The 20,476-nt window shown below is 41.7% G+C and overlaps 1 protein-coding gene across 7 annotated transcripts in view; it reads left to right on the top strand.

Moving 5' to 3' along the window:
- EPB41L3 (erythrocyte membrane protein band 4.1 like 3) overlaps positions 1–19,853 on the top strand; it is a 138,397-nt gene extending 118,544 nt beyond the window's left edge. For 4 of the 7 annotated variants that reach the window (XM_087869958.1, XM_087869956.1, XM_087869955.1 and 1 more), the window contains 10 exons: positions 3,120–3,173; positions 5,752–5,787; positions 5,976–6,041; positions 6,509–6,700; positions 14,739–15,122; positions 15,928–16,059; positions 16,533–16,631; positions 17,070–17,150; positions 17,423–17,539; positions 18,722–19,853. In XM_087869958.1, coding sequence (XP_087726084.1) covers positions 3,120–3,173; positions 5,752–5,787; positions 5,976–6,041; positions 6,509–6,700; positions 14,739–15,122; positions 15,928–16,059; positions 16,533–16,631; positions 17,070–17,150; positions 17,423–17,533 — 1,155 coding nt within the window. In that variant the 3' untranslated portion in view covers positions 17,534–17,539; positions 18,722–19,853. Of the gene's footprint in view, positions 1–3,119; positions 3,174–5,751; positions 5,788–5,975; positions 6,042–6,508; positions 6,701–11,157; positions 11,233–11,606; positions 11,706–12,686; positions 13,419–13,922; positions 14,046–14,738; positions 15,123–15,927; positions 16,060–16,532; positions 16,632–17,069; positions 17,151–17,422; positions 17,540–18,721 lie in introns of all 7 variants that reach the window. The other 3 variants (XM_045781814.2, XM_045781811.2, XM_087869959.1) reach the window with 2 other exon arrangements.
- The last annotated feature ends 623 nt before the right edge of the window (positions 19,854–20,476 follow it).

The following is a 20,476-nucleotide window of genomic DNA, read 5'->3' as shown; positions in this document are numbered from 1 at the left end:
AAACCTCTGAGACCGTGAGCCAGCTCTGGCCGCTGCAAGTCTTAGCCTTCCTCTCCAGCCCCAGTCCCCCATCACAGCTCTCCTGACACAAGACTTCGCATGTGGCCATCTGTTCGATGTCGTCTCTTAACCCCCAGAGTTAAGAGCTATGCTCTGTAGTTCAGGCTGAGCTGCAGGACTCCTATGTAGGTCATTGCATTTAAAAAAAACAAAAAAACATTTTTTGAGATGGCCTGTTTTATTCTCTAGGCTTCGAGCACTTTGACAGCTAAATGGGGTGACTTCGTGTAACACACGGTTCAGCTCTGTCACGTTCATTTTGCAAAATCACTAAATCACTAATGAATGTAATTCTTTTCGAATGTTTTATCATCACTGCTTACATTTCTCACATATTGGAGTGGCTTCATTAGTTTCAGCCTTTCTCAAGAGTGAAACCCAGTGTGGAAAGGCAGAATCGTTTCAGACTACAAACCTGTTGTCCAATCAGGTTTTTTTCTTTTGTGCCTTCAAGAATGGTCACATAAGAAGGGGCACAGATATTAAGTCATCTGTCAAGAAACATAAGCTGAATTTAGCTCGCCAGGCTGTAGAATCACCGTAGTATTTATGTGTCAGTTTATGAGGAATTTTTTCATAAAAAAGATTCAAATTTGGAAGAAAAAATTAATCGATCCACCGATTTTTAACATTTTAAGTTGTGTAGACATAGAATCATATGATAGTTCATGACCTGTTATACATGTCATAGTTTCGTTTTAGTCGTAGTATATTATATAAATAATATATAAAAGCTACTTTTGCTATAAAAGCTACTTTATTCAGCCTTTCTTCATTAACTGGTTATTGATCATGCACTACGTTTGTCAAATAACTGACTACATGCTCAGTAAGAATTTAAGGGAATTTAGATATGGACTAAGCTATTTTTTCATAGAACTAGGAAAAAATGGGAGGAATAATTATGTAATATAATAATGTGATACTAATAATATATTAATATCACACAACAGTCATTATAGGTACTTTGGGGTCTGCATGTGTCAGGCCTTATGAAAGCACTTAGTATCTATTACCTGATACAGTTGGGGCTGTTATTTTTCCTCCATTTTGCTGGAAGGAAACGGGGATTAAAACATGAAACATGTCCAATATGTCACAGATTTCAATAGCAAGGATTTGAGCTCATGTCAGCCTGGCATCAGAGCCCTCACTCTTAACCAGGACCGTAATCTAAAGCCAAGATACTCTAGTAGATTTTAAAGCTGTAGGGAGATTATGTAAGAAGAGAAATACTTTCGGGGCGCCTGGGTAGCGCAGTCGTTGGGCGGCTGCCTTCGACTCAGGGCGTGATCCTGGTGTTCCAGGATCGAGTCCCACATCGGGCTCCTCCGCTGGGAGCCTGCTTCTTCCTCTCCCACTCCCCCTGCTTGTGTTCCCTCTCTCGCTGGCTGTCTCTCTGTCACATAAATAAATAAAAATCTTAATTAAAAAAAAAAAAAAGAGAAATACTTTCAGGCGCCTCAGAAGTGTTTCACAAAACAAGTAAGCATACCAGGCACCGGTCGTTCCTATTTATTCTTGAAAGCCTAAGGTTTCTTTAGGTTATTATACACTTGAACGACAACCTGTCTCTCTCCCCCTACATCAAATTGGCCGTTCCCTGGGCTGTCAGTTGGGGAAGCCACGCTAACAGCATAGCAGTGATCACCCTCCTAAGAAAATTAATAGCCACTCCTCCCCCGACCAGGTATTGCAGAGGTGGTCAGGTCATGAAAATGTGTCCGCACACATTCTTTACCAAACTACTGAAAATTACGTTCTGCTTAGGTATGATAGCCGGCCACCTCAGGCGCACATGCCAAACGTGAATTTTAATGTATTTTCTTTTAGGGATATATAAAATGGAAATTTGGGATAGCGCCCAAAATCCGCCTGGCCAGAGTTAGGTTGATCGGAACAGCCCTGTCCCAGTCGTCCTTCTTGGCATTCCTTGTTGTTAGGATTGAGAGATTATTTGAAGAGGCAGGTACACAAGCTTACAGCTCCTAGTTTTTATTTTTGTTTTCAAAATATTAATCACATATCTTTGCTCAAGGGAATTTTATTAGTGAGTAGTTGACACTCGTGGAGGGAAGGTCAGTTAATATCCTATTAACGGCATTTAACCATCCCATCTTCAATGGCTGTGGTTCTGTTGTACTCCAAAGAAAATAGTTTCTGTTTTAAACCATAAACCTCTATGAAACAGCTTAAAACCCAGTCCTAAAATTACTATTATAATTCTCCCTTAAAAACTTAGGCTCTGTCAAATGCTGTGCTTTGTTTTATTTGTTTATAAGGAGATGTCTCTCTTTCTCTCTTCATTTTTTTATTATTATAATTTGCTTCATTTGAATGGTTGTTTTGGAAAGAGATGTTTAAATACGTACTTTGATATACTTCTCTATATTGGAGGGTGGGGCAAAAGAAACAACGGTCTATAAAAAGTCTAGTTCACACTGCTACTTGAAAACTAAGTTACATTCTTCACATATAAAACATATGCCGTGAGTCACTGGCATGTGCTTTTTATAATTAATAGGTAATGCAGACAGCCTGATGGTCATAAATGGGTGTAATTATCAACATGATATAAATGAGGGGCTGAAAGTCCAGTGACTATTCTAGTAGCTTTTATTTAAATTTACATTTTAATTTACCTTTCAAATGTGACGTATCAGTAGAATAACAGACATAGATAAATATGCATTTTATTTGCATTAAACATTTTTTAAAAAGAGATCTTTCTCGGGGTTTTAGTTACAAGGGGGGGAAAGAACGACAATTCGGTTTTTCCGAGACATGAAACCAGACAAGTCAGCTTGGCTACTGCAGTTGCTGCGGTTCCCGCAGGCTGTGTGCCTCTGGTCTTCCTCCAAGTGGCTCTGATGATGAAACCTAGCTCTGGCCTTTCTTTTGCTTTTGCTTGAACCTGCATTCTTGTGGGAAGGTAGTATGATACAGAGCACAGAGAAAGAGAGTGAGCTGTTTGACCTGTGCCATGCCCTATTTGACCAAATGGGTTTGTTTTCTATTCCTGCCTTCCTCCCGGACCCTGGTCACTTCTGTGACCATAGACCGACAGTGAGCGCACGGACACCGCGGCCGACGGGGAGACGACTGCCACTGAGGTTGGTACCATCACTGCGGGCGGCTGGCAGCTGCCCAACGCAAGTGCCTCGTGAACGCAGCTCTGCGTTTAGGCCCTTTGCATACTAGCTTTTATAGAGTGGAGAGAAATTCTAACTTTGAAAGGAGGGAGTGAATATATTCTGTTGCCTAGGCCAGTGGCTCTCAAACTCTGGAGGGTCCCCTCCTCATGTTTCTTGTGCAAAAGAAGAAGATCTGGGGTGGGACTCCAGAGTTTGCATTTCTAACAAGTTCCCGGGCATGTTGACTTACCTGGATCACATTTTGAGAACCTTTGGCTAAACCGATAATACTTAAAAAAAAAAAAAAAAAAAGTACTCCCCTTTCCCAAACGAGAGGCTGTTTACATGTGTGATAGTCCTGATGAGTGAGGAGGGTCACAATGAATTTAATCAGCGTATTTACTAGATACAGATATATTTTTAAATCCCAAATGGTCAAATAATAATTATTAAAGTAATAATACTTCTCAACTTATTTTTGTAGACCAGATGGATATAACCTAGGTCACTCTAAAGAAATGGAGTCTTGAAGAAAAATTAGCAAATTACTATTTGTACTCTATTAAAAAAAAAAAAGTGATAACACTGAATAGTGATAGGAAACATACTATGCTATCATTTATCCTTTATGAATTCTTTAGGATAAGTAAACATTTGTGTGCTTATGCTGTTCTGCGAATCTTCTCTACCGATAACTAAAATTTCTGTAAAAACAATATAGTAATGAAAGCCAAGATGTTTCTTTCCTGAAGTGCTCACAGAATTTTTTACTTTGTGATAATGTTTACCCTAAGTTTTTTGCATCACCCAGTTAGAACACTCTTTTCTGGTAGGAACTTCAGGAAGAACTAAAAACGTAAATAGTATCTGTATAATATTTAATTGAAAATACCTTCAGAAAAACTTTTTAAAATGGAATTTTCATCCTTGAGAAATGCCAGAGTTCAACTCAAAGTTTGGAAATCATAATTTTTTTGAAGTTAAAAATAACAGCACTGGCTTTGAAAAATACAATAATATTACTCCATTTTTATATATAATATTTATTATAATTATTGTTATTGTTGTTGTTATAGGAGCACCTGGCTGGCTCGGTCAGTAGAGCATGCCACTCTGACTCTTGATCTTGGGGTTGTGAGTTCAAGCCCTGCAATGGGCGTAGAGCCTACTTAAAAAGAAATTTTAAAAAATAATATTGTGAAACAGCTATCCAGATTCTTTTAAGCAAGATAAATTTATTACAAATTAATTTTCTGTGTCAAATTATGACAAAATTATTAGTTACATGTAGGTACATGTTAATTCAGTAAACTTCAATGGAATCTTAATGTGTGCCTTAAATGAAAAATATTTTAATAATACTCTACATTTCTATAGCAGTTCTAAAGGTTGTTACATAAAATTTGAAGCATGAAAACACACACATGCAACATAGGTACTTGTGAAGCTTAAAAATAAAACAGAGCGGTGCATGCCCCACACACTTAAGAATTGATGTGTTGCCAGCACTGTTAGAGTCACACTTTCACACACTTTCCCTTGTGCCCTGTCGGGAGCCAGGACAATGGTACTGCTGGGTGAGGCGTGCTGGGTAGGCAGTCTTGCCCCATCAGCAGTTAAGGAGGCCGAGAGCAAGATAGACTGCCTTGTTGCAGGCCACCTGCTCGGGTATCTCCCACTTCTCACCTGTGATTACATTGTGGGCCTCCCTGCGGACCTGGGTCCGAGCACCACCGGTGAGACACGTAGCTTTACTACTGCCTGCACGTGTGGCTTGGCCTGGTTGCCTCATTCCTGGTACCCGCACACCAGTCCAAGGACTAAACAGATCCTCGCAATTAGAAAAATCAGAATAATGAAGTGGCTTTTAGATATATCTGTTGTATTTTTTAAGAACTCAACAATGTGATCCTGTCTACATTTTAAAGAAATGCTGGTAATGTTGATGATAGTTGATTCCTTTTTTTTTTTTTTAACTTTCTTAACTTATACTGTATCAGCTTCCTCCCTTCCTAAATTTATTTTTAAGTATATGGGTTCGAGAAATTCAAGGTTCCGAGAAATTCTTAAATGTGGGACCCTCTGTGTTGAATTCTTTGAGCCTCGGTTCTCTGGCCTACAGGTTGGGGATAATAATAGCTATAACCTCATAGGATTATAAAGGGATTCCAAGGGAGCCCTCATTATTGGGTTATCTTAACCATTCTTATGAATTTTAGTTTTGGTGTGATTCTCCACACTTCCTAAACCATTTCTAGTGTTCCTTAAGGACAGCCCGCTAAGCCCTAGCTGTCCCCTCCCGCTTATGTGAGTGTGCTCATCACACTGAGAAGTCCCCAGGTTAAAGTGTCAAAGAACCTTTTACTCCCGTCGTCTTAATATGCATCATAATTTGCGTGTGAGAATGTTGTGGCTTGCATCTAGGAAAGAAATAGCATCCATATACAAGAGCACACTAGTGCCCCGTTTTAGCAAGTTTCTTTAGAACATAGTTCTTCAATCATAGAGTCAATTACATGGTAAGACTTTATTTCCCACTCTTTCTTGATGCTGGCAGTCGGACCAGGAGGAAGATGCAGAGCTCAAGGCACAGGTAGAAAATTAAAAATAAAACAAAAGCAAAAACCAGCGTGTGATAAGTCATTGTGCGTCTCCGGTGTTCCAGTCTTCCAGCATGCTCCGTAGGCGGTTACCCGTGTTGTCGGTGCAGTGTGGAGGATGGCATTTGTTCCCGTGACTACCGTGTCCCTTACCTTTCCCTTTCTTCTCCACTTTTTTCAGAATAGTCTGATTAAGCGAATAAAGGGTGAAAATGTGTATGTCAAACATAGTAATCTTATGTTAGAGGTTGGTATTGGTATATACCAGTGCATGTTTGTGTGTGTTGGCATTTCTTTTAGTGGCATACCTGTGGGCTCATACAATGATGCATGAACTGTGTGATCTCACCTGTGAATAAGTGGGGATACCTTCTCAGCCTACTCTGACTCCTTCCTCTCTCCTAGACATAGATCCTTTTTCCTGTGTGTGTTTTAATTTTTTTCTGGTTACATGTGAATTACACTCTTTATAGTTTGCCTTTAAAAACTCTTTTGATTTTTATGCTTGCGTGAACTCGATTTTTTTTTCTTCTCTTTGCCTTAGAAATGTCACATTTTCACCAAAGTGCTTGTGGTAGTGTCATGAGCCCTGATCAGAATGATTTTATTTTGACTACTAATGAGATTGACATTACTTTAAAAAAAAAAAAAAAGCGCAGATAGGAAGGCAAATGTAAAACGCTGACTGTTGGATTCTTTATGTTCCGAATATAGGAGCTAGATAAAACTCAAGATGACCTGATGAAGCATCAGACCAATATTAGTGAGCTGAAAAGAACCTTTTTAGAAACCTCCACAGACACTGCCATCACGAATGAATGGGAAAAGAGGCTTTCTACTTCCCCGGTGCGACTAGCTGCCAGGCAGGAGGACGCGCCCATGATCGAACCGCTGGTCCCTGAAGAGGTCGGTATTCGGGATTTGGGCTGTCATTGTCTTCTGTTCACTAGTGGTGCTTCTCCGCAGGGCCCGCTCCTGGGGGATGGAGTTGGCAAGCTTCCAAGTAGGCAGTCTCACCACTTGCCTGTGTATACCCTGAGCTGATACGCTCTGGGCTCCAAATAAAAGCTGCAAAGTAAAAGGGGTGTGGCCACTGAGGAGGCCAAGGAGGGAGTAGTCCCATCCCAGGGTGCTCAGAGTGAACAAGGAGGCGCAGGGAAACTCTAGTGCATGCAGCTGGGTTTGTTCTAACTGTGAACCTCGATTCCACAGCTGGGAGAGATTGAGATACTGTCTTAATGAACTGACACTTTTTCTGGAAAAAATAAATAAATAAATAAATAATAAATGCTTTTTCTGCTGCATTAAGAAATGCCCTGAAAACTCATGAATGTTTCTCATCGGTTGCAAGATGAGGCATAGGGAGATTGTCTAATGTTTGACTCAACATTGATCTGAAGTTGACAGAATTTCAGGACATGTTTTACTCTGGGAATACTACCCCAGGCTTTTACTGGTGTAATCCGTGTTTGATTCGATTTTAACTGATTTTTAAAAATATACATAACTGATTTTTTTTAAACTGATTTAGAATCAGTTCTTATTTGATTTTTAATAGAGAAAGTAGAGGCCAGAATGTCTTTTTAAGGAAGAGTGTTCCATATTGGAAAGTTCTCTTTAAATGTACACCCAGACTGTGGGGATTCAGCAGATCCTACTTCGGGGCTCCCACTTTGAGACCCACAAATATCAGTGGTGCTTGTCTGAGTCAGCTATTAGACATCTTGTTTTTTTCTGTCTTTCAAAAGAAGTAGTTTTTAAATAACTGCATTTTTCTAGCATCCTACTGATTAACATCTTTCTTATCAAGACTGCTTTATCGTAACATATTTGTCCAGAAAGCTGAGATAGAACAGAAGAAAATCAAAACTTAGGCCTTTATGGGAGAAAAATCCTTTAAGTGGCAGTCTATATGCAATGTGTAGGTCCTTGCAGTGAAAAAGAATATAATGACACTCATTTTGACCATTTTCTAAACTTCCCTTGAAAGCTGTTTATCAAAAGTGACCACAATCACTGTGTTCCTGATAATTCCAATCCCAGCTAAAATGTGACAAGGTATATTCCATCTGAATTACTTTAAAAGGGCCATTTTATGCAGAATAGATGAAAAGTACTGTTACCAAGGTACTCCTGAAGCATTACACATCAGTTTCATTCAGATTACTTGCATAATATATAGTGAGCTAGTAGTGGTGATTATATTCTAAGAATATCATGTATGGTTACTGTAAAATGGGAATTTTATCGCCAATGGTTTCAACTTTCAAATATTGAGTTAATAGCAGATAAGGAACAAGGATACCCCAAAGCAATGCTTACTTTACTTTGGAACATAGACAAACCCATATACAGGGCCCACCAAACAGGAAGGATAGGTGTGTGGCCCGTGAAGGCCTCTGGGAATGTCTCTGTCCACAAATATTCTCCATGACGGCCTTCAGTGATGCCCCTAGGCTGAATCCGTGTTAGAGGAATACTCCCTCGTGGTCGCTTGAATACTGAATGTTTCCAAATCCCAACCAAAATGCAATACCCATTAGCACTTCTGCAGTTCCAGTATCAGCGCAGGTGACAGTCTTACAGCACCAAGCTTAGCACGGGTGACCGTCCTGATTCACAGATTCCATAGCTGCACATTCCCCTGCTCCCTGAAATTCATTGTAACCCTAAAATCAGTCTTCATGGCACTTTCCCAGTCATCTGCAGACAGACACAGAGTGGTGAAAACTTTGCATCTCAACCACGCACTTTCCCAGTTCTGGTTGCACGAGGCAGGGCTCTGCCTTCCTCTTTCAGTTGTCATACTGCAAACAAATTGTGCTTTTGGAGCCAGTTTAGTGCCACGCTTTTGTGTTTCCGTGGGTGATTTTTGCTGTTTCAGATGACCCCCAAACGTAGAAGCACAAGAAGGCTGTCATGTGCCTTCGGGGAAAATACATGTTAGAGAAGTCTCATTCGGGAATAAGTTAGAGTGCTGCTGGCCGTGAGTTCAATGTTCACGGATCGATAGTATGTATTAAATAAGGAGTCGTTAAACAAAAACATACAAAACAAGGTTATGTATTGAACGGTTGATGACAACATCGTGACCAGAGGCTCACGGGAGCCTTAACCGTGTGTTTCCCATAAAATCAGTGGTTCAGCATTCACTAACTCACTGTTCGTGGGGATTTTATTGAACATAATTACCGTGAATAATGGGAATCGACTCTCTTTGTGCATTTGTCTGCTTTCTAATCCAGCTCTACTCTTGCTAGTCAGGTTTTACATGGGTAAAACAAACAAAGAAACAAAAACCCATTCACCGTGACCATCTATCTATTTATGGATAGGGAGAGTTAACTTCATTCTCTGAATCTGACTGCTGTGACTTTTGGGGTGCAACTCTAGGTACATATTAAAATTACCTATGGGAAGTTTTAAAAATACTGATGCCTGAGATCTATTAAATCAGAGACTGACTTCATTTGTCTGAGCTGCACCCCCTTGTAGTACTATTATTTAAAAACTCCCCACATAATTCTAATGCCCAGCCCACTTTGCGAATGCCTGACCCGGGGAGAAACAAGGGCTGTCCATGGCTCTGTACAAATCCCTAATCTCCTGAGAGTGGGTAATACGTCCGTACGTTTCGCATGCCAGTATAAGGGCCTTGTTTCCCAATTATGATATAGTGATGAGTGTTCAACTAAAAATGTTTGGAGCATACAGCTGACTCTCTTCTAACACGTGATAAAAGTAAACATTTCAGTTGTCAGCCTTTATCAGCATCTCTTCACCTGTCTAGCTAAACTAACTGAATCGAGGTTGACCATCTATAGGATTTTATCTTAAGACCTATCCCTTCTGTTACCCCTTTCTCTCAGTGGACATACACAGTTCGGAATGCAGACAGTGTTGATGCTTTCATTATAGACAAAAACAATTTTGAAATTAATTGATGTCAGATAACAGGATATGCTAAAAACCACTGTTTTCCTGCCATTATTGGTTTGTGTTGTTTTTTTTTTTTTTAGGCTTTCATCTTAGGAATAATATTTAGCTCAGTGATTATAATTAGAGGCGCAGTGGTATTCTGAAAAGTATAATTTTGACCTTTCCTTCCTGTTTCTTATTTCTCTATGAAAAAGAGGCTACCATTGAAAGCAAAACAAACAAAACAAAAATCTGTATTTAATGATTCCACATGGTACATTTTGTCTTTTCAAAATGGGGCAGGGATAGGGTGGGTTTTTTTTTTCTCTTCAGAAATATCTTACTTGTTCTTCATGGAAAAGGGACATAGGAGAACGATGCTATCAAAATTTGCCAGGGGGTCCTTCAGGAGAATATTCCAGATGTCCCCTTACAAACTCTTATAGGCAAACTATTAAAGGTAGTATGATAGGTTTGTATACACATAGGAATAGTAAATAACTCTCGTTAAATTAGATTGTTTACAATAGGATTTATTTTAAAAGCTTGTCCTCCTAGAAACCTTGGGCTTTCTGTTACGATTTTTTAGATTACTCTTCCTAAACACCCTTTCTGCCAGCACCCCATGGAGCTAGAGGCTATGCACAGAGATCGGCTCCATAGCTAATATATTGCCGCTTGAATGATTCCTCCTTGATACTAAAGGAAGGAATAAAAAGGAGGTTAAAGGAAGAAGCTAGTTGCTAACATGGCATATTTACTTCAACGTTCCTTAATGTTACATGGTAAAGCATGACTTGAAAGTACTTAATTTTTCACAAAGGTATTTTGAAATTGACTTTTTAAAATTATTCACCGTCTTATAAAAGTTCACATAAAGCTATACATTTTGAGTATACTTTGTGGAATGATAAGGGAATCAATCTAGGTCCGACTGGGTTTACTCTAACTAGTGGCTGATGCAGTGGCCCGTGTGTATTTCCTTGCCTGGGATGAAGCCAGCACTTCAGTGGGAAGTACAGTCGAGTGTTCGTCAGATGTAGGAGTGAGGGTTTGTTTCTCAGTTAATTTTTTTTTTTTAAATCTTAACATTTTCTTCTTCTCCTCACTTCTACGGTTTTGCACATGACTGGCCTAGACGCTGTGCAAATACCAAGGAACTTTTTCCATTGCTCTTGCATGTTTTGTGTTTACAGAAGTGGAAAACGTGTGAGTCAAACACTGGAGCTTCAGAAAATAATCTGTTACTTTGGGGAGATGATCATTAAACTTTGAGATTTGGTTTCAGACCACTTTTCAAATTCATGAGGAATAGTTCACATCTTCAGAAAGAGATGAATGACTGTTATATGTACAACACAGTAAAAGAACTCTCTTCCTAACTTGCCTTTTTCTGGAAACTGTCTACTTCCTCTTCTCCAACCCAACCCCCTTTATTCAAACAGACCAAAGAAGAAAGAGAAATTTCTGAAAAAGTTATATTTTTGCAACAAGGAAGCTCTCCATTCCTTGAGTCTCAGGTAAAAAACAAACATAAAGGAATTCCCCCAAAGGGAGTTGCTCTTCAGATTTCAGTATCATTAAAATGTCTTTAGTTTTTATTTTCCTTTTTAAATTGACCTCGCTTAAAACTAAGGTAGGTATGTCATTTTTGCTTAGATTCTGGGGACGGGCAAAGGGCATTTTCTTACTATTTTAGTTATCAATTAGCCATCATTCCTTTATGGCTCTTGCTCCTGGGTGATTATATCTGTGTATGGTCATTGAAGCATTGTGATGACGCTTTCTAATATTATTGGACTTTTTATTATCTGCTTTACCCATAGAGTAATACTAATTTAGATGACCTTGCCTGATTTTGAAAGTTCTGAACTTTTATTGGTTTTCCCACTAGCCGAGTCTGATAAAGAAAATGCAGGAAGGAGATTCTGCAGGCTCTGTGGTTACCTCTCGTCAAATCATTTTCCAGAAAACTGTCCCATCAACCCTAGAGGTTATTTTTCAATTCATTTCCTTTAATCCAGCACCAGCATGGAGACCGATCTATAATTTTTGTTCATAAGGCACACACATTTCTAGATCCCAGTTTTTAGACTAAGATAAATATGCAAGTAGAAAACACCATAGTTTAAAATGTAAATCAAGGGGCTCATGTGCCCCTAGTTTGATTTCTCTTCCCTCTGGGATCTGTGAGACTAGTCAGCTGCCTGGTCTCATCCTAGTAGCCTTCTCAAATACAAGTTTCTTAACTTTCATTTCTTCTGCCATATTGGAACTAAGTACTAAGGAAAGTGGCACAGAAACTACTCAGATGATGAACTTCGCTTGTAAGTAAGATTGGAACACGGTACAGACCACCATGAGCTATTGATAAGAGGCTCCAACAGTGCCCCAGCAGTGGGAGGTACTTCACTGCGGTGCCTTGAGGACGGCACGCGCCGTGTTTATTGGATAGTAAGCGCTGTAGTGGATTCGATCCTCCTATATGAGGAAGTATAATTTACAAACATGGAAAATGGTATTCACAGAAATTCATGGGATGCTGGCAAGTTCTTTGTGAAAACAGCAAATATGAAGTGCAGTGTTATAGTTAACCTGGAAAACGGTCTTTTTGTGCCCATACAAGCTAAATGACTTGTACAACAACTTCAATAATGTCATTTGATCTTGAAATATAAAATGATCAGACGGTTAGCGTAAGGTCAGAGTCTTGCAAACGTTTACCACCAAGGTATTGTTCCTGTTTAAAGAAATCTGCAATTGCAACTCTACCTGCAGACTAGATTCCAAGTTGAAGGTTAGAGTTAGTAAATTTCAGATAAGAAGAGCTTTGCCACCGTCATCATTAGATATTAACACCAGCCCTGTGCAGTCACATCACAATGTAGCTTTTGCCCTGGTTTTCTTAAAGGATTCTTATTTTAGAAATGAGACCATCAGCATTTCTAATTTAGCTTTTATATTTCAAATATAGGGCACAGAGGATTGGGTTATTGTAGACAAAGTACCCACTGAGGTAGTTGATGGTGATTCGAAAAAGATTGTGACTTACAAGGTGGTGACCGTGAGCAGTAGAAGCGGTGACATCCCCGCCGATCTGTTAAGATCCGGTGCCCTTGAAATGCAGAGCTTCGAGGACTTGGCCCGGGAAATGCAGTTGAGAGGAGAAAGCAAACAGAAAATATACGCTCTAGGAAAATCCTATGACACCGTATCGGGGAAGATCGTTACCATGACTGGAAAAGCCAAGGAGGGGGAGAAGGTAGTGCAGCCCTGCAGTCCGGAAGCCTTTCAGAAAACAGACAGAGAGTTGTCAGAGTCAGTGAAGATCATTCCGGTCATGGCCGATTACGAGGTCCTGGATGCCGTCCCTGATGAGAAATCCAAAAGATCCGAGGTCCACACCCCCAAACGGAAATTGTCTGAATCCCTGGCTCCCATCAAGGAAGCCGAGTCCCGGCGGCCGAGCCCCGAGGAAGAAGAGCTGCAGAAAGCCCCGATGCCGGGCCAGGACGCGGGGCCCGACGCAGGGCTGGACAGCGCGCGTCTCGGCAGGACGGAGCTGCCGCCGCAGGGCGAGGTCTTGAAAGTGGGGCTCTTTGGTCCCAGGCGGAAGAGCCTGTCCGAGTGGAGATACTCCCAGGAACCGGCCGTCACCGTGGCCACTGCTCATTACGTTACCGAGTCGGCTGCGTCCCGAGTTGCGGTAACCTTTCGTTTGGGCCACCGTTTCAGATTCCAGCATGATTTTTTTTGAGGCAGTGCCCTTCCACCCTCAACTTTTCTGTTCCTCTTGCTGTTTGGCTTTATGTTGAGAGCAGCCGACCCAAGCTTTTTAATTTTTTTCATGGTTAGATCAATACCGCACAGTCCAGTGTCAGCATTAAAACACTTTCCGTTTTATTTCCAGCTCCCTGATCCTGAGATGTGGTAGTACTGCGGGGGCTTGCAATGAAGGGAGAATGAATGGTCTGCTTAAACCAGCACCACCCATATCCTAATAATTCTCTTGCTTTACCAAACAAGAGCTCATGGTCACCTCAATTTGCTATTTTATTTCCCATTCTTTTCTGTTTCCAAAATTTGTAGATTCCCTCCTCCCTCCTCCCACCTTCCTCCCCTACAGTTTTGTCTAACCGGCTGTGAATGTGAATGTGCCCGCCTGTGTTCCTGTCTCTGTGCTTGACTGTCCATTTCTTTGTTCACTCAGACTAAACAGTCTTCTGCTGAAAAGCTCATGGATGGCTCTGAAATCTTCAGTTTATTAGAGTCTGCAAGAAAACCAACAGAATTCATAGGAGGGGTTACTTCTACTTCTCAAAGCTGGGTTCAGGTGGCCAATTGCTTCCTCTTTGGTGGTCCTGACTCTGCCTATTTGCCTTTCTTTATGCCTTTTTGATGTGTGCACGTATGCGTGCGTGTGTGTGCGTACGTGCGTGCGTGCGGGTGGGTGTGTGGGTGTGTGTGTCTTGCATCCAAGTGGCTTTGCCTTAAACCTCGCAGATAGCCTCGCTTGTTTTCCTTTCGCGCCTGCTTAGCGGAGCTGTCATGTGCCTTTAGCTGCATCACTACAACATACTTCAGATATTGAAAAGGCAGTCATGTTGAGAAAGTTTCATAGCATTTAATTTTTTAAGCATTTTTATGTCATCTGTTAGGTCTCAGAAAGCTTCCAGAATCGATGGGAACACGCTGCAGTGCTTTCATTTTGTTTGGTTTTCATTGCGTTTTATCTGCATTTGGTTTCATTTGCAGCTATCCCGACATAGCAACAAAGGCTCGGATGTGTGTGTGTGTGTGTGCGTGTGTGTGTGTGTGTGTGTGTGTGTGTCGGGGCAGGGGCACACATCCGAGATCCTGGTGGGAGGAATGAAAGCTAATTTATATTTTCTGTAAGCATTTCTGCTCATAGCACGTGCCACTGGCTTTAGGCGCCCTGGTGAGTGGCTGCTTTTGTTTTGATTTTTGTGTTTTGACCTTCGGTTTGTGGAAAGTCACCCTGACACCGCCATCTTTTCCCATGCAGAAAACGGAAACCAAGACGGGGTCCAGCAAGATAGAGACAGAAACAAGCCAGCACCCCCAGCCGCTTAGCACCGAGAAGGTTGTGCAGGAAACCGTGTTGGTGGAGGAAAGACATGTGATGAATGTGCATGCGAGTGGGGATGCTTCTTACGTGGCTGGAGATGACGTGGATGCTGCAGCCCAGGCAGCATCTGCTGACGCTTCTAGCTTGAAAGGGAAGGAAGGCTCTGCTCTGACGGAGGGGGCCGAGGAGGAGAAGGGGGAGGTGGCCGATAGAGCTGTCCTCGAGCCAGAGGAGACGGCCGCTGCTTCCCACGAGCCAGAGGAGGAGCAGAGCGCAACAATCCACGTTTCTGAAACTTGGGAACAGAAACCTCATTTTGAGGTAACTAGTAGTTGACGTTACTCTCAGCACTGATGTAAAACCGATCAGTGAGTCCCCAAAATCTAGTGAAGCGTAAAAGGTGGAGCTACGTTTAACTTTCTGCCTTTTCCCAGTGCAGTTTGTTTCTCCTCCTATTTCCCTCTTGCATGACAATAGGGTCTCCGTGCTCGTTTCCATTTTTGGGTCACATGCAAACATATTTAATGATTATTAATGTGTGGTTCCAGGAAACGGCTCCTACCTTCATTGTAACTATTGGCAGTAAACCGGGAAATGCATGGATAGCCAAGATGGTAGAAAATTTGATAAATTTATTTTTGCTCAGTGTACTTACCCAGAAGGACCCAATCCATGCTTGCCCCAGTACCAAATGCCAGAACTTTGTTCTTTTTCTCTTTTACTGAGATTTCTGAAGTATATGGAGTGGGGGCTGGTAAATATCTTCCTATGTGTTCCCTCTTTCTAAGAACTTATTAAATAAAAGGCTAATTGCTGATTTTTTATCTATTAGTTTAGGCCATAGAGGAGGGGGAACATAAAAAGAGTTTCTTAAACATTTCCTTCAAAATGCTTTCCTTTACCTGGAACATCCCATGTTTAAAAAAAAAAAAAAAGTCTATGGAATTCTGAAAGACCGACCTGGTATCTGCCTCATTCCTCAACTTACCCTCCCCATGTCACACATAAACATTTATTTCATACTAACCTGCGCTTATCCATACCCACCAAGAGGGGAGGAAAAAAACCAAAATCATGCCTTTGTGCAAACTATAATAGCCGCTCTACCTACTTCCCATTGGTGCAGTCATCAACTGTGAAGACAGAAACCATCAGTTTTGGCAGTGTTTCACCAGGAGGAGTAAAGCTAGAAATTTCTACCAAGGAAGTGCCGGTAGTTCATACAGAAACAAAAACCATCACATATGAATCATCACAGGTAAGACAGTCTGTGAAGGCCAGAGCCCTGGCACTTTGTTTTGCCCCTTTAGTGGCTTACTGCATTTAAATATAACTACCTGATATTTAATTCGTGAGACTCAGAGGACCCAGCAGCCAAACTGTGTCTATCAGGAGTGATAATGGTAATAATTACAAATTTATTACTGATCCAGGAACATCGGGTGACTTAAACAGGTCTTCTTATATCTCAAAACATAGAACAAGGCTCAGGAACCTATTTCTCTAGCCACAGATAAGGAAAAATATTAGCTCAAGCAGACCCTACTCACATTTCTCAAGTCCCAGTTTTTTAACAATGGTTAACTGTGGCCAAGTTCGGTCGAGTGTGTCCCGAGCGCGACAGCTCCCATGCACTGCTTGAACAGCACAGTGATGGTGGGAGATGCCTGAATCATTGGGACGCCCTGATATAAGTGTCTGAGTGTGGTGTCTGTTCCTTTGCTCCTGTAGGTTGATGCTGGTGCTGATATGGAGCCAGGCGTGCTAATGAGCGCGCAGACGATCACATCCGAAACCACCAGTACCACGACCACCACCCACATCACCAAAGTAAGTGCAGTGGGAACGCGCAGAAGTAAGGCATTTACACAGCACTGCTTCCTGGCTGGCAAAGAGTTCTGGGAAGATCGGGACGCCCAGATAGCTAGCCGCGTTAGAGCTTGCACACCCACTCTGTTTATGGGGCAGTTGCCCCTATGTGCTCATTTCTGTTCAGGAATATGCATTCTGATACCCCTTGCTTGACAGGGAACTCCAGTCCTTAGCATATGGTGGGTGTTCCAGAAACACTGGCCAGCCACACCCATAGGACTCCATTCTAGCTTCACTTCTGAAATTAACGATTTTAAGTAATGGCCAAAGAGTTGTTTCAACTCCTAATGAATGCTGTTCGTTAAAACTCCGTTAGCGTTGTCAGCCATTTCCCCCACTGAACAATGATTGTTCCTCCAGGTGCGTAAATCGGTAACGCTTGTCTGTCCCTTGCAGACTGTGAAAGGAGGCATTTCAGAGACGAGGATTGAGAAGCGGATAGTCATCACAGGGGATGCAGACATTGACCATGACCAGGTAGTGTGCGTGAGATGGTAGATACCCTGGCAGAGAAACACAGACACTGGTCAGCCCTACTCTTCCCAGTGGTGGTGGTTTAGTCCATCATGCAGTCTAAACAGTTTTCGGAAGTAACTTTTCAATATGCAATGTCCGATTCCTTTTGCAATCATTGTCCCTCATTTGTAAATTACGTATCCAGATCGAGCCCAGAAGTCTCCAGCTTGCTACTGATCATGCATGTTCCACCTCCTTTTTGTCTTTGCCCTTCTGTGATTTCCTGGGGATAGGCGCTGGCTCAGGCAATTAAAGAGGCCAAAGAGCAGCACCCTGACATGTCAGTGACCAAAGTAGTGGTCCATAAAGAGACAGAGATCACACCGGAAGATGGAGAGGATTGACCCCAGGTAAGAGGCGACGCTGATTCTCTAGGCTTGGCCTTGGCTGGCATGTAGCATGGGCCACTTCCCTCTGTCCTTCCCCCCCCCCCTCCTCCTTTCTCCTCTCACTGGCATGGGCAGGGCTGCTCACCAAGGGGATGGAGAGTTGGTTTGTGGGTGCTGGTTTGTTTCAGATTTGAGGGTTCTATACTGTGGACTTTTTGCATATTCTGCCAGGTAGAGGATCAAGAAAGAAGCAGTCTTTGCTTGCACTGTCTTGCTGGTGTTTCCTTTTCATTCATGCTCTTCATTATCCAAATTCAGAGGGTCAGATTTGATTTCCCTTGCCATGTGGCCTAATCAGAACGAAGGCCATTTTGTTCTGAAAGGTACAATTTGTGTGTTCCAAATACCAGGGAAGTAAAGTGTACCCCTTTCTCCTTCGGATGGCAGCGTTATCCCATTTCCCTGTAAGCTTTCTCTGCGACTGTGTTCGGTTATGCTTCTGTTTATGCTCTCGTTTTGCTTTGTTTCTGAATTTGAAACCTGGACATTCACTTTCGTTTTGGATGTCGTCTATTTTCTGTAGTCCTTGGGGTGTTTTTTTTCCTCTTAGTATAGCATCGTGCCTTAGGAGGAGGCAAAAATGCAGTCTTGCGCGCCTGCTTTTCTCTAGAAAGTGTGTGCATGCCTTTTCGACGGCTGTTTGGCTGGTGTCGTGAGCAGATAGCGTCTTCTGTGCACGCAGACTTGTTATGCACACTCCCCTGCCGTGCAAGAACTCACGGGCCCGGCGGATCCCCACAGGGCCTTGAATGCAAACTTTGAGCTACTTGCACACTTGGTTATGTGACAGAAGTCTCTTAAATGCCTTACATGTATAAATGAAATAAGGAAGTTCTCTAACGTTGGTTTAGGGCATGTAGGTTGAATAGCGGTCTCCCTTAAAGAAAAAAATACAACAGTCGCTCATTATGTTCAAATTCATCATATAATTTGGAAGACAGAAAGCAGAAAAAAGTCTTCAGCCGCTTGGGTGATGTTGTAGTTACGTAAGAGAACGCCTGTCAGTGACTTACGCTGGTGTTTGACGGGATCTTGTCAAAAAGTGCATGAAATGGCCTGCAAGATCATTTTGCTGTGGCCTTAATCTGAGGAAGATTCTCGGGTGTTTTCCAAGGAGTAACTGATCACATCTCTTTCCTACAGGAATAACTTAGCCTGCACACGAATCCAGTCATGCAAACCATTAGGAAAACCAGAGCCTATATGGAGTTCCCTCTTCTAACCCAACTGACTTGTATCTGCCCATGGAAAATTTCAATCCAGAAGAACTGACCTTGACCATTAATAAAGACACTGGCAGAGAGATCTTCCCATAATAAAGCAATCCGAATCAGCATCACAAAACTGATATTGCATGAAGCAACGATAAAATTACAAAAGAGTAGCATTTTTAATTTCCACCAAGTGTCTAAGTTTTCCGCTATACCTGCACGTTCATAACCGACAATATAAACCGTGGTCTCATGTAACACATAAACAATTCATGCCTTTCATAGTTTATGATTAAAGTCTAAACAAAATTGCAATTTCTTAGGTGACAGATCTTTTGTTTACAGACACATGAAGATTACCCTAAAATGCTAGGAGCTGTCTAGGTCCGATGTGTCAGGTTTATCCCAGATTAGATGTGCCAATAACCGAGTTTATTCAGTAAACAACTTGAATCTTGTACTTGTTTCACCTGGTTTTATTACTCTCACCCATACACAGCAACGACTCTCAATCCTCCGGAAATATTTAATGCTTACAATCCTGCTTTGTGTATCTAATTTAATTCGTTATAAGGTAGTACTGATTTTAGCATATTAATGTGATTTCTTCCTTGTTCGCGTTGGTCTGCGTCCAACCTGGAAAGCTTCCAAGAGTTCCCTAACGAGTCCTAAATACGTAAATTGTCATTGTTTGGGGAAGAAAACCTGTTTTTGTTAGTTTACAATATTATGAAATTTCAATCCAGAAGAATCTGTTGGGCTTCTGTTGCTTTGTTTTCTTTCTTCGTTGCTTCTTCCTTGTGTTTTTTTACGCTGATTTTTCTTCTTTTACTTGAAAAAAAAAAAAGAAGTGTTTTATTTCCAAATCTGGTCCATATTTACAATCTAGTTCAGAGCCAAGCCTTAAATTGTACAGAATTTCCACTGTAATTAAACTATTTAGTGTTGAGTTATAAATAGCCTTCAAAAAGATATATTCTCCATTACACTGTCAACTGCATCACACAGCCCATGGTGAATGTATGTTCCTGCATAGCGAAATAAAAATGGTAAATGCATTTAAAGCTCTGATTCTCGGCGTGTAATAATTTCAGTATTGTCTGTGTTTAGCCAAGAGGTGGCATTTGCATGATATCAGAGGCCTCATTCATCGGCATTGTATAGAGCTTGTCTTTTTACAGGACAGAATGTGTCTCTGGTGACACAGTGTATGGACCCTTCAAGGTATGGGAGACTGGAAACCGAACACACTTATAAATATTTGGTTGCCTAGGAAGGCCTTCAAAAGTACAACTGGTTACCACCGAATCTCATTTTCAAAGTTAGGTTTTTTAATAAGAAAAGAGGTTCCCCAATAAACCCGTGTGTCTGAGTGCTTTTAATCTACCGGAGAGACCCCTCTCTCTCACACGTCAGCTCCACAGCTGAGCAGGCTAGCCGCGGCCTTCTACAAGGGCCGGTGCGGTGTGTTCCTGCCGCTCGACCACATGAGGCTCCTTCAGGCCAGGCAGTCCAACACCTAGCTGCACTGCACTTGCTGGCCTGCACTACCGTGTCACGCTTCACTCGCTGATTTTTCTTAAACTAATATTTTTTAAATGTTTTCCAGAGAATTATTAGGTTTCACACACATACCTTGGTCTTAGTGGGGGAGTCAAGTTCTTATCATTTATCTGTAAAGAAGTTA

This window comes from Ursus americanus, chromosome 19 (genome assembly GCF_024610735.1).
Source record: "Ursus americanus isolate L20-20 chromosome 19, mUrsAme1.1.p, whole genome shotgun sequence".
In the NCBI taxonomy this organism is placed as follows: Eukaryota; Metazoa; Chordata; class Mammalia; order Carnivora; family Ursidae; genus Ursus; species Ursus americanus.
The sequence above is the reverse complement of the archived record's forward strand: the minus strand, read 5'-3'. Positions and strand labels throughout refer to the sequence as shown.